Source organism: Dendrobates tinctorius, unplaced genomic scaffold (genome assembly GCF_039654945.1).
Source record: "Dendrobates tinctorius isolate UK_male_01 unplaced genomic scaffold, ASM3965494v1 ptg000117l, whole genome shotgun sequence".
Lineage (NCBI taxonomy): Eukaryota > Metazoa > Chordata > Amphibia > Anura > Dendrobatidae > Dendrobates > Dendrobates tinctorius.
In genome coordinates, this window is record NW_027361785.1 from 7490265 (window position 1) to 7505308 (window position 15044).

The following is a 15044-nucleotide window of genomic DNA, read 5'->3' on the forward strand; positions in this document are numbered from 1 at the left end:
CGCTTCCGTTGCCATGCAACCCATTTTACCTCACACTGACTGGCCACTCCCCTTTCACCCTGGTTACTTACTCGCTCTGGCTACAATCTCATTCCCCCCTGGAACAGGAGGTTTGGCCCCAGCTGTTCCGGACCCAGCACTTCAGCAGCTCTGGCAGCCCAGTCTTCCCTTCTACAATACAATCAGGAACTTACAGCAAGAGCATGGTTAACCACAGGACAGCATAAACCTATATGCAGTCAGGAACTTGCAGCAGGGACATGGTTAATATTTGTTTAGCAGCGATGTATTGGCAAATTAGTAACTTGCTAGTCGATGTTCTGTAAGACACAAATACATTGATAACATCGACTTGGTGTATGAACAACACCAAGAACAGTTGAAAGAATTTGGTAATCTGTAATCTTTATAGCAGAATAGAAGGTGTTGAGAACACCATCAGAAGCTGACCAAGCCTGGAAATAAATGCTGAAGGCAAAATGGAATTGAAGAGTCACATTGGAGATTAGACATCTGTTTGAACCAAGTAGAAGGAGAATCAATTCCTGATAAATACATAGTTGCTGAGCGCTATGCTTTCCTTACAATCAAGCAATGTAAAGCTGTCTCCACCGATCTTAAAAAGATTAGATGATGACATGAATGGTGCGTTTCAGGATACCACAGTAAGGCTAGTTTCACACTTGCTTTTTTTTGCAGCGCGTTTTTCCCGCAAAAAAACGCATTGAAAAAACGCATACAAAAGCATACAACTGCTGCGTTTTTTTCAAGCATTTTTATGAGCATGCATGAAAAAAACGCAGCGTTTTTATGCGTTTGTATGCGTTTTTAGTGCGTTTTTACCGCGTTTGCGTTTTTTTCCAACATTAGGTGGCCCCTCACACTAACCCAAACCATGACTTTACTAACCCTAACCCTGACCCTAACCCTAACCCTAACCCTGACCCTAACCCTAACCCTGACCCTAACCCTTAACCAAATCATACTTAACCCTAACCCAAACCCTAAACCCTAACTAACCCTAACCCTAACCCTAACCCTGACCCTAACCCTAACCCTAACCCTGACCCTAACCCTTAACAAAACCATACTTAACCCTAACCCTGACCCTAACCCTAACCCTGACCCTAACCCTAACCCTAACCCTGACCCTAACCCTTAACCAAACCATACTTAACCCTAATCCTGACCCTAACCCTGACCCTAACCCTTAACAAAACCATACTTAACCCTAACCCTGACCCTAACCCTAACCCTAACCCTGACCCTAACCCTGACCCTAACCCTAACCCTGACCCTAACCCTTAACCAAACCATACTTAACCCTAATCCTGACCCTAACCCTTAACAAAACAATACTTAACCCTAACCCTGACCCTAACCCTAACCCTAACCCTGACCCTAACCCTAACCCTAACCCTGACCCTAACCCTTAACCAAACCATACTTAACCCTAATCCTGACCCTAACCCTAACCCTTAACAAAACCATACTTAACCCTAACCCTGACCCTAACCCTAACCCTAACCCTGACCCTAACCCTAACCCTAACCCTGACCCTAACCCTTAACCAAACCATACTTAACCCTAATCCTGACCCTAACCCTGACCCTAACCCTTAACAAAACCATACTTAACCCTAACCCTGACCCAAACCCCAACCCTAACCCTGACCCTGACCCTAACCCTAACCCTAAACCCCCTTAACTAACCCTAACTCTAACCCAAACCCCTAAATTCCATGGTTAAAAAAAAAAACGCATATGCAAAAAAACGCATACATGAGCATGCCAGTGCGCACATATGCGCATCCATAGGCTATAATGGCCATTTTTAGCGCAAAATGTGCGCATATGTGCGCATGCGCTTTTTTGCAGGGCCAAAAAATGCAACATGCTGCGTCTGGAAAATACAAACGCACACCCCAAAAAAACGCAGCGCATGAAAATCGCATACATGCGCTTACAAGCGCGCAGGTATGCGCACCCATGTTAAATATAGGGGAAAAAACGCATGCGCACATATGCGTTTTTTTCCAGCGCTAAAAAACGCAAATGTGAAACCAGCCTAAGGCAGGAAAACACTAGCGTTGAATACGGATGAGTGCTATGCGATAAAACATTGCATAGCACTCGGACCGCTGTTAATCTATGGGGCAGCTCCCATCACTGTTTTTTTTCTCAGGCATATTCGGCATGCTGTGATTGTACGCGTATATCGGCCGAGTCTCACCAATGCAAGTCTGAGGGTATGTAGGGTTCTAGCAGGTTCTTAGGATACAGAGACGAGACACGAGACAGGGTATGACTTGTATAATAAACTTTTATAAATTGATGCCACTGGGGCTAGGCTGAGCGGGCAAAACGGGTTATCAAACAATCTGTCCTCGCAGGGACTCAATAAGATAAACAATACTTTCTGTGTAACTGGGAGTAACCCGGCTAGTCCGGGTGTCAGAGGCCAGAATATGGCCAAACTAATACACTTATCTCTAATGTCCACTTATCCTTCCATGCGTCGCTCGGGATTTCAGATGCAGCCGCTTAGAGGTCGTTGATGCGGCTGCCTTGATGCCTCGATTTTCCGGGAAGGTTTGGGCTCGTCGGGCCCTGTAGAAACTGTACTGGTGGGGCGCAACAGGCCCTGAAGAAACTATGCCGGTGGGGCACAACAGGCCCTGAAGAAACGGTGCCAGTGGGGTGCAACAGGCCCTGAAGAAACAATGCCGGTGGGGCACAACAGGCCCTGAAGAAACGGTGCCGGTGGGGCGCAACAGGCCCTGAAGAAACGGTGCCGGTGGGGCGCAACAGGCCCTGAAGTAACGGTGCCGGTGGGGCGCAACAAGCCCTGAAGAAATGATGCCGGTGGGGCACAACAGGCCCTGAAGAAATGATGCCGGTGGGGTGCAACAGGCCCTGAAGAAATGATGCCGGTGGGGCGCAACAGGCCCTGAAGAAATGATGCCGGTGGGGCGCAACAGGCCCTGAAGAAACGATGCTGGGGAGGGGCACGGTAGTGACGCAGTCTCTAAATCTAACCGCTCACCAATCTCGGCCCAGAGTCCCTCAGCAAACCGGATGGGGGCCTCTACGGATGCCTGTAGCAGGGTGGCGCCCCCTGGGGCCGGTGATGACGGGGCCGCAGCTGTGGTAGAAGGCAGGGGGGTAGTGCCCTGGACGCTGTAACGGAATGATCTCGCATTGCAGCGGTCACTTGAGGTAGCGGCCTTGTCACAACAGGGTGGGAAGCAGCGTGAGTGGCTGTATGCGACCGTATGCGGGGAGCGGCCGCCGGTGCCAATCTCTCACGTGTCACTTGTCGGTAAATCTGTAACTTTCCCCTCACAGACCCCTCCCGGTCTCTCCAAAACACACCGTCTGCTCCCTTGGTCCTCTCTCTTTCACACGGCTCCCTGTCTGTTGTCCGGCTCTCTGTCAACTGCCACTTCAGCGTGCACCCAGCTCCTTTAAAGCTTGCGCCGCCCCCTGTTTCCCTGACAACTCCAGTCAAGTCTTTCCTTTTACTGTCCTCCCAGTATCGTTCCCTCAGGAACCCTGATGGCGGTCCCCTGGGTACCTGCCCATTCACTGTCTGGGAGTCCTCCTCCCCACAGGTGCAAGAAAAAATCGGATACCACACGGACCATCAGTGTAGCTTGCGAGAAATACGCATACATTTTCTTCATTGCAGCCCATTGAGCCATTTAATTCAAAGGGGGAAATCAGTGAGAAATGCATAGCCATACGGATATCATACGGTTACATAGATGCGAGGAAATCGCATCATTGCATTGCAAACGGATTACACACGGATCACCATACGGAGAACATTGGTGCGATTCTCGGCTGACAGAATCGGACTGATTTTTCATACGTTAAGTGTGACTCTGGCCTATCCCTGAGCAATCTAGCACAAATGGAGTCAACCATAGAGGAAGGTTACAAGGCCGGCCGCCGCTGGAGCCAGGATATGTGAGTAACAGTTATTTGGCATAAGACCCATAGAGTGTTGTTAGATAACATTCAGATTTCTATATCTGTCTGTAATTATGGTTTTTTTATTTTATGCTTTTTTGTACAAAATGTATTTTAGCATATTTATTTCAATTTATGATCTGTACTTGACCCTTTTTTGGTGCAACAGTTACAATGTATGTTGCTATATGCATTATTCTAAACTATGTGTAACTATTTTTATAAGGCAGCAGTTATTCTATTTTTTTATTGCATTCATTTTTTTTTCGTATGTTATTTTACACACTCGATGGTACAGCAGTTACTATAATTTTTGGTGGTTTGGAACAAAGACCATCTCAAATTTGGAATCAAGCTTTGCCGTTTCAGATCCCAGCGTGACTTGCACGTAACAGCATATATATTATGCTACTCCCGGTGTGCAGTGTAATAACATTGCGGGGTGTTACATAAACATTGCATCATGTTTGGTAAAAATATGTTTAAATATAATGTCTTTTTGCTAGATTCCATTGATTCTGTCAGGCTCCTCCAGCAATTTTGAATGAATTATTTGAAAAATAGTTGTAATATTTTAATATGACATCTGTATATCATCCCTGACAAATTAGATTTATCAGCTAGGTATTAAAAAAGGAAATGTGAGAATCCAGAGGAGTTCATTACTTTCAAAGTAGGTCACTTGCAGGGAGACCAGAAAACTCCCACAGAGGAAAATGCTTGAGGTTTCAAAAAAAAAATTGAAAAATAGTGAAAGCGCATCAGTTATACAGTGTAGAGAATCTTCCCAACCTTAGTCTGCCGGCTCCACTCTGCCTTTGATTATCTAGCAGTGGGTGGCTATTGAATGTTATCCTCTACGCTACAAGTAAAGCGGGTTAATATGGAGCTTGTTATGTCACTCACATCATTCACTATGGAGTGAGTTGAAAAGAGACCTTCTCTAGTGACCCCCATACAGCAAGGCTCAGTTCTGTGGAGCCCTGCTGAATACTGGCATGTTCAGCAGCGCCAGTGTAGTTTTATCTACCTCAAAAGACTCCTTGCGGAAAATCCTTAAAAAATTTTTTTCATAATAGAACTAAACAAATCTTTTTTTCTTTCTGTATATTACATTCTCAACTCTCATCAAATATATATTTTTGTGCGCTGCATTAACAAGTGACATGCACATGGTAAATGCCATCACGGTAATGCGCCTCTCTTATTAATCTTGACCAAACCCGATTTAGCAGAGATAATAAATCGCTTAATGCTTCAATGACAGTGTGCCGTAAAAAAAGACTTTAATCCCGCGCACAGTAATTTTGTGCTTGTTACTTACATGCAGCCGCAGGTAGGGGGTCCGCCTGTTAGTGCCGGCAGGACACCTCAAAGAGGGACTTTATTTAACTGCTTCCACCTTTTGTGATCATTTTGTAGAAAGCATTCGCTGAGTGGTGAAGTTTTACCACTCTATTTTAGGGACACTTTATGTTATTAAGGACTAGAACAGTTCAATATTGGAAAAAGTGCCTGGTATTATTATTACCTACCTTATCAATAATGACAGATCCATTTATTATCCAGCACATTTTAAAATAGCTAAGTTACATCTGGAAAATAGTTTTCAGGATGGACATTAGCTATAAGATTATGGATATTTTTTAAGAATTATTTACAATTACACTAGTCAGACACCCATGGTAATTCTTACAGTATGTGAGTGTGTCCGGCATAATGTGCATGTCCTTTATTCACTTTACAGCAAAATTTGGCTGATGAACTTGAAGTTCAACAAGGTCCTATCAAGTTCTTCACAACAGTTGCTCTGAGCGGTGTAAATGCTAACTTTGCAAATCATACGTGATAAATTTATTTCTATGCATCAAAAATTGTAAATGTATAACCCTTTGAAATCTACATGTTGTTTTTCAGGATGAAATTCTGACAGTGATCAGACGTGTAGATGACAATTGGGCTGAAGGAATGTTGGGAGAAAAGATTGGGATTTTTCCAATTCTCTATGTCGAGGTGAGGAATTTTCAGTCGTGGAAATACAAATAGTAACAAGAGTCTAAATTATTTTAAATCAGACAATTAAAGTTATATTCTGTAGATGGTAAAGTGAAATATCAATCAATCAATCAATCAAATTTATTATCGCCAAGTACATACTACATATATACAAGGAATTCTTTGTGGCAAAGAGGCAACATAATATATAACAACAGATACAACAAGTAACATCTAACAAGACAGATACAGTATATAGTCTACACATGACGATTTAATTGTTGAACAGAGTGGATAAAAGCTGTTCATATGGCGGTTGGTGCTGCATTTGGGGACTCTGAAGCGACGTCCTGAAGGGAGTAGTTGGAATAAGGAGTGTCCCGGGTGAGAGGGATCGGATGAAATTTTCAATGCGTGGGATCGAATACTCTTATCATAAAGATCCTGGATTTTAGGCAGGGGGGAACCTATAATTCTCTCTGCTGTTCTGAAAGTCCTTTGTAAGCGGAGTTTGTCATGCGCAGTGGCTCCCCCATACCAGACTATATGCTGTACTAAGTGTGAAGATTTATGGACTTGATGGACCTAGGTCTTTTTTCAACATTTGTAACTATGGAAGTGAAGGAATATATTTGAGTACAACTGAATTTTGATATCACACAAAGTGCAAAATATGAGAAGATAGTCCTGATGCCCTAAGGGCCTTCAATGATTTTTATGGACAGAAGATTCATCATTTCTGTCTTGTGACATTGTTGACCTATACTCTTGCATTCCGCACGAATTTGCCCCTTTGGCAGTTGAGTACCACCTTGCCACCTGCAGCATCTATAGCCTTGAATACAGAAGTTTATTTTAAGTGTGATTGAGTTTTTATTCCATCATAATTATTTCATTTTTTGATGACACTTATTATTTTCAAATTAAGGGCGTCCCAACGGGCGTCAAATTCACACCATCGTTGGCAGCGCTGTATGTGTCATGGTGGGAAGTATGGTTCATTTTTATTTTTTCACCTAGTACCCATAGCCTGGTATGGTCGCTTCATAGATGATATTTTTCATGTGTGGATTGGTGGTGAAGTGACCATGCCGGGCTTTTGTGATTATAGCAATAGGAATGATCTAAACCTGAAATTCACTAATATTGGTGCAGTAAAACAGATTTCCTTGTTAGATTTATGGCTGACAGGGGACATTGTTTCATAAACAATAACCACCACCATTTACAGTAAACCCAATACCGGTAACACCAGTTTGAAAGCAACAAGGAGGGGCTGCCGCTGTTGTTGTAGATGTCGGTAGGAGAATGGAGGGCAGAACGCTCTGACTCCACCCAAATATGATCTCCTGACGATGGCACATCCCAGGATGTAAGCTTACATTGCATGTGCTGCAGCGTTCAGAAGTGCATGCATTGTCAGGAGCGAGTAAAGCTCCTGAGCTCTGCGACCCCCTGGAATCTGTCAACCCTGCTCGAAATCATGTCCCATTTTCAAACGAGACATCAAAAGGGTCTAACACACATAATATACAATATATGGTACAAGGCATGTAGTCCATTTTTTTAATGCAAATTTAGCCAAATTTTTGGCTCCTCTTTCCCCTTGTCATTTTCAGTTTATAAAATTATGTTTAATGGATCTGAAATGTACAGCAGATGTATTATGTCACAGTCATTTTGTTTTGCCCTTTTCACATCTAGGCGTGTACACTCTTACCACATGAAGCAATCCACAGTCCTTGAGGTCATTTACATAAATCATACCATTCCATTACTATGCTTGGCCTAAGTCGTAACTTTCCAGTGTAACTGATCCTGTTCTCCATGACACACAGTAACCTTAAATTACATGTGACAAGTAACAAATAATATCAGATAAATAAAACAATGATATATAAATAGTTGTTTATACAGTATATACATATATTGTAGATATATACGGTAAATATATGAATAAATTGTATATCCAACATGTGTAATCACATTTTAACTTGCAGCATAATCACATTTTTGTTGAAGTATCTATTCATGGTTAATGTGTGGAACACTGTAGAACAAACAGAAATGTCAATATGTATTTCCAATTTTGACCGGGCAATAGTAAACTATGCTTTTATGCACTTAAATGGTTTGGTCACTTTATATTTCTTTTGACAAATGTGGTGGGGACATGATTTTCTTGTACTTACTAATATTTACTGTAGGAATTAAAGTGAACCTGACGGCTCATACATACTGCCCGTGCATTGACTTCAGCCATGTATGTTTGACTATGGAACGCTGCAGCATTCCAGAGAAAAACATACTTTAAAATCCATTTGGGACCAAGCAACATGGCTTGTGTATAGGCAGAGACCTGTCACTCCAGGGCAGTAGGTAGGGAGAAGCCACCGGGGATCCACCTTTCTGACTAGTCTCCTATGTGGCTTATTCCCTGGTGGCTTTTAATGTTATTTTTTCTCTGAAATGTCGCAGTCTTTCAGAGTCAAACATACATGGCTGATATCATACATCCAGTGTCAAACACATGCTGCCTGTGGATCAGGCAGCATGTATCAGTTGTCAGGTTCCCTTTATTTCTCTTCCTGTTTGTCTTAATATAGCTTTCCTCTCTGCATAGAACTTCTAGTCTCAAAATAGCTGTAGGTGGAGGTTATGTGAACCGACCTGTCCATCAGTCAACAGGAGAGCCCGCAGTCTGTGAGAACAGCAGCACTAACAGGTTCAGAAGAACCTGTAATACTTCAAAAAGTCCTACAAAAAATCATGTCTCTAAAAAATATGATAAAGTAAAGATAAACAAGATATACAATTTGTTTAAGTATATTTCATAGAGTGGTCTTTGGATCCATGGCAAGCATGCATGTCCAATTTACAGTGGATTTCTAGATAAGATTACTCAATAATACCTTCAAAGATTAGAAATTTATGGCACTTACACTATACAATACAGCCATTCACTCAGGCTAGGTGTACACAAAGCAGAGTGCCGAAGAGATCCAAAATATTAAAAAAATACATTTTTATTGAAAAATGTTAAAAAACAATAAAACAGAATGTCCTATGGGAAACCCTAGAGTGGCCAACCAAAAGTAAGCGATATGTGCAGTCCCGGAAGATGTCTAGCAATCTAATATATAAAGCACAAGTGTATGTATGTATGTATGTGTGTATGTGTGTGTGTATGTATGTGTGTGTGTGTGTATGTCCGGGATAGGTATCCGCACCGTCGCAGCTACAGCCACAAAATTTGGCACAGTCACACTTCTGGACCCCGAGAGTGTCCTAAGCTATGTTGTGAGGCGAAATTTTAACCCTGCGCATTCCAATTCACCAAACAATTTGACCTATTATTCTTATCATTTCTATGGTGTTATCGTCCTTCTGAAAAGCTGGAAATAACACAATTTATTACCGTGCCAACACAGACCACCCTCTGACACAGACTGCAGGGGGAGCCAAGTATCACACAGGATAGGATTGGATACAAGGCTCCGCAGTCAGTATCACACAGGATAAGATTAGATACAGAGCTCAGCAGTCAGTATCACACAGGAGAGGATTAGACACATAGCTTAGCAGTCAGTATCACACAGGATAGGATTAGATACACAGCTCAGCACACAGTATCACACAGAATAGGATTAGATACACGGCTCTGCAGTCAGTATCACACATGATAGGATTAGATACACGGCTGAGCAGTCAGTAACACACATGATAGGATTAGGTACACGGCTCAGCAGTCAGTATCACACAGGATAGGGTTAGATACACGGCTCAGCAGACGGTATCACACATTTTTCAGGATCGTGAGCACCTGGCCAAAGACTCTTGGCTGACTGTAAAAAGCATTTATAAGCTATGATGCTGTGACAGTTTTGAAAGGGGGTACTACTAGGTACTCACCATGCATGGTGTCCAAACTTTTGCATCAAGTTATTTTCCTTTTTATAATTTTTAAAATGTAAACAATTACTATATACCAAATATACTTGAGGATAAGCTGACCTGAGTATAAGCCAAGGCCCCAAACTGGGAAAACTTATTGACTCAAGTATAAGCCTAGGAGGAAAATGCAGCAGCTACTGGTAAATATCAAAAATAAAAATAGATACCAATAAAAGTAAAACTAATTGAGATATCAGTAGGTTAAATGTTTTTGAATATCCATATTGAGGCTATGTGCCCACGATGCAATTTTTAAGCGTTTTTGCTGCGATTTTCGGCGTGAAAACGCAGCGAAAACGTTTAAAAATCGTATACAGAACGCCCCCCCATGCATTCCTATGGCATTCCGCACATGCTGTGCTAATGCTGCGCTTTTTTCCGCGGCGGAAACTCATCGCGGAAAAAAATCGCAGCATGCTCATTCTTTTGTGCGGAATCGCAAAGAATTGCCACGATTCCGCACCCATAGGAATGCATGAGAATCGCTTACTTCCCGCATGTGGCTATGCCCACCATGCGGGAAGTTAAGCGCCTCATGTGCGGTTGGTACCCACAGTGTGGAGGAGAGGAGACTGTCCTCCAGGCTCTGGGTACCATACCCTTGTAAAAAAAAGAATAAAAAATCACCAGCCGACTCCCTAGTTTCTTGCTGGTGATTTTTCCTGACTGTGGCTTCTGGTTTCCAGTTTGGTTCCTGCCTTGTCTGGTTTTCTTAGTTTTTGTGTTCAGCCAGCCCTGGCTGGGACTGGGCTGAATCCCCATTTTGTCTCTGATCAGTTGATCTCTTTTGCTCTGTCTTCAGAATATACCTGAGTGCTGATATAGTGTTTTGAAGTCTAGCGACTTCAGGGCCTTTTTCTATCAGACGTGTTGGACATTATTTTTGGCAGGGTTTTTTGCGTGATTGCAGACAGTGGCTTTTCTTTCCTGTCCTTTCTAGTTAGTGAGGGCCCCATCGTTTGCTCAGCCTATCTTTCTATCTGTGTCTGTGTTTTCATCTTGTTTCACTGACAATACATGTTGGGGGCTGTTTATTGCTTTGGGGTCTGCTCTGGGGCAGTTTAGATTTCTGCTCTGGGGCAGTTTAGATTTTACCTTTCTTTAGGCTTATTTAGTTCTCCGGCCGTGACGAGGCATCTAGGACCACCGTAGGGACGCTCCACGGCTACTGCTAGTTGTTGTGGATAGGATCAGGGGTCTGCAATCCGCTAGTTACCAACCTCCGGTTTTCTGGGCTTAGCTTGCTTTTTGTTTTTTCCTCCTCGGTGACTCATTCATAACATATTAAAATATGCCCTGTATAATGCGCCATAAAGGTTGCTGACCCCATAAGATGCTCCATATTAAAATACACTCCATATAATGCTCCATAAAGGTTGATGGTCCCATAAGATACTCCATATTAAAATATGCCCCATAGAGTGCTTCATAAAGGTTGATGGTCCCATAAGATGCTCCATATTAAAATATGCCCCATATAATCTAATATATAAAGCTCAAGTGTGTGTATGTATGTATGTCCAGGATTGGCATCCACACCGTCGTAGCTACAGCCACAAAATTTGGCACAGTCACACGTCTGGACCCTGAGAGTGTCCTAGGCTATGTTGTGAGGTGAAATTTTAACCCCGCGCGTTCCAATTCACCAAACAATTTTGCCCCTATCTACATAATGGGGAAAAAGTGTGTGTGTCAAGCCCCGCCCCTCATTATAATGTCATAATGGTTGCCATGGCGACGCTGATGTCATCATAGGTTGCAAGCCCCGCCGCTCATTATGTTGTCATAATGGTTGACTATGGGATGTAGGATGTGTGATGGGTATATGGGCACTGGACTATGGGATGAGGATATGTATGACGGGTATATGAGCATGGGACTATGGGATGGCGGATATGTATGATGGGTATATGGGCACGGGACTATGGGATGGAGGATATGCATGATGGGTATATGGGCATGGGACTATGAGATGAAGGATGTGTGATGGGTATATGGGCACTGGACTATGGGATGAGGATATGTATGACGGGTATATGAGCATGGGACTATGGGATGGCGGATATGTATGATGGGTATATGGGCACGGGACTATGGGATGGAGGATATGTATGATGGGTATATGGGCATGGGACTATGAGATGAAGGATGTGTGATGGGTATATGGGCACTCGACTATGGGATGGCGAATATGTATGATGGGTATATGGGCATGGGACTATGGGATGGAGGATGTGTGATGGGTATATGGGCACCTGACTATGGGATGGAGGATATGTATGATGGGTATATGGGCACGGGCCTATGGGATCATGGATATGTATGATGGGTATATGGGCACGGGACTATGGGAAGGAGGATAATTATAATTTGCTATAACTAGCCACAGTTAGTTACTATGCCCGGGCAGCGCCGGGCTCTTCAGCTAGTCTAATATATAAAGCTCAAGTGTGCGTATGTATGTATGTCCGGGATTGGCATCCGCACCGTCGCAGCTACAGCCACAAAATTTGGCACAGTCACACATCTTGACCCCGAGAGTGTCCTAGGCTATGTTGTGAGGCTAAATTTTAACCCTGCGCGTTCCAATTCACCAAACAATTTTGCCCCTATCTACATAATGGGGGAAAAGTGTGTGTATCAATCCCCTCTCCTCATTATGATGTCATAATGGTTGCCATGGCGACACTGATGTCATCATAGGTTGCAAGCCCTGCCACTCATTATGATGTCATACTGGTTGACTATGGGAAGGAGGATGTGTGATGGGTATATGGGCACTGGACTATGGGATGGAGGATATGTATGATGGGTATATGGGCACGGGACAATGGGATGGAGGATGTGTGATGGGTATATGGGCACTGGACTATGGGATGGAGGATATGTATGACGGGTATATGGGCACTGGACTATGGGATGGCGGATATGTATGATGGGTATATGGGCACGGGACTATGGGATGGAGGATAAGTATGATGGGTATATGGGCATGGGACTATGAGATGAAGGATGTGTAATGGGTATATGGGCACTCGACTATGGGATGGCGAATATGTATGATGGGTATATGGGATTGGGACTATGGGATGGAGGATGTGTGATGGGTATATGGGCATGGGACTATGGGATGGAGGATGTGTGATGGGTATATGGGCACGGGCCTATGGGATCGTGGATATTTATGATGGGTATATGCGCACGGGACTATGGGATGGAGGATAATTATAATCTAATATATAAAGCTCAAGTGTGTGTATGTATGTATGTATGTGTGTATGTATGTGTGTGTGTGTGTGTGTGTGTGTATGTCCGGGATTGGCATCCGCACCGTCGCAGCTACAGCCACAAAATTTGGCACAGTCACACTTCTGGACCCCGAGAGCGTCCTAAGCTATGTTGTGAGGCGAAATTTTAACCCTGCGCATTCCAATTCGCCAAACAATTTTGCCCCTGTCTACATACTGGGGAAAAAGTGTGTGCGCGTCAAGCCACACCCCTCATTATGATGTCATAATGCCCCTATCTACATAATGGGGAAACAGTGTGTGCGTATCAAGCCCCACCCCTCATTATGATGTCACAATGGTTGCCATGGTGACGCTGATGTCATCATAGGTTGCAAGCCCCGCCGCTCATTATGATGTCATAATGGTTGACTATGGGATGGAGGATGTGTGATGGGTATATGGGCACTGGACTATGGGACAGGATATGTATGATGGGTATATGGGCACGGGACTATGGGATGGAGGATGTATGATGGGTATATGGGACTATGGGATGGAGGATGTGTGATGGTATATAGGCATGGGACTATGGGATGGGGGATGTGTGATGGTATATGGGCATGGGACTATGAGATGAAGGATGTGTGATGGGTATATGGGCAAAGGACTATGGGATGGCGAATATGTATGATGGGTATATGGGCATGGGACTATGGGATGGAGAATGTGTGATGGGTATATGGGCATGGGCCTATGGGATGGAGGATATGTGTGATGGGTATATGGGCATGGGACTTTGAGATGAAGGATGTGTGATGGGTATATGGGCACTTGACTATGGGATGGCGAATATGTATGATGGGTATATGGGCATGGGACTATGGGATGGAGAATATGTATGATGGGTATATGGGCATGAGACTATGGGATGGAGGATGTGTGAGGGGTATATGGGCACTCGACTATGGGATGGCGAATATGTATGATGGGTATATGGGCACGGGCCTATGGGATGGTGGATATGTATGATGAGTATATGGGCACGGGACTATGGGATGGAGGATAATTATAATTTGTTATAACTAACCACAGTTAGTTACTATGCCCGGGCAGCGCCGGGCTCTTCAGTTAGTTTGCTATAACTAACCACAGTTAGTTACTATGCCTGGGCAGCGCCGGGCTCTTCAGCTAGTACTCCATAAAGGTTGATGGCCCCATGAGATGCTCCATATTAAAATATGCCCCATTATAATGCTCCATAAAGGTTGATGGCCCCATAAGATGCTCCATATTAAAATATGCCCCATATGCTGCTGCTGCGATTAAAAAAAAATGACATACTCACCTCTCGTCGCTGGGGGTCAGGTGCCAGTGTTGCTGCTGGCTCAGTCCCCCGGCATTTACGATATTCACCTGTCCCCGTTCCACCGCTGTGTCTTCCCGGTCTCTGCAGTGACTGTTCATTCAGAGGGCTCGCACTAAACATGTCATCGCTCCCTCTGACCTGAGCCAGAAGACGCGGAAGACAGCACAGCGTGGCGGTTTAACGGTGACAGGTGAATATCGCATGGCTCACCCTCCCCCAGTCCTACTCACTCTCCTGGCGCTGCTACATCTCAGTCCGGGGTGGGTGTAAAATACAAAGGAAATTTGTAATCTTTAACTTTAACTCTTTTAGAAATCATTTAATCTTCAACGTGTTTAACTGTTCACAATAGCAGTCATTTTGATCAGGGGTGCCCAAGCTTTTACATGTCACTTTAGTATACTGGAAAATGGACAAAAAATGAGAAATGCAGTGAAATTTTAAAAAAGTGCATGCAATTCCACGATTTTTTTTTTGTTGCCATGTTCAATGAATGATAAAACTGACCTGGCAATATTATTACCC

General features: G+C 43.7%; 1 protein-coding gene across 2 annotated transcripts in view; it reads left to right on the plus strand.

The window, feature by feature from the left end:
• SH3RF3 (SH3 domain containing ring finger 3) overlaps window positions 1-15044 on the plus strand; it is a 631222-nt gene that overhangs the window by 316744 nt on the left and 299434 nt on the right. For both annotated transcript variants that reach the window (XM_073590505.1, XM_073590506.1), the window contains exon 3: window positions 5892-5987. In XM_073590505.1, the coding sequence (XP_073446606.1) occupies window positions 5892-5987 (96 nt within the window). The remainder of the gene's footprint in view (window positions 1-5891; window positions 5988-15044) is intronic.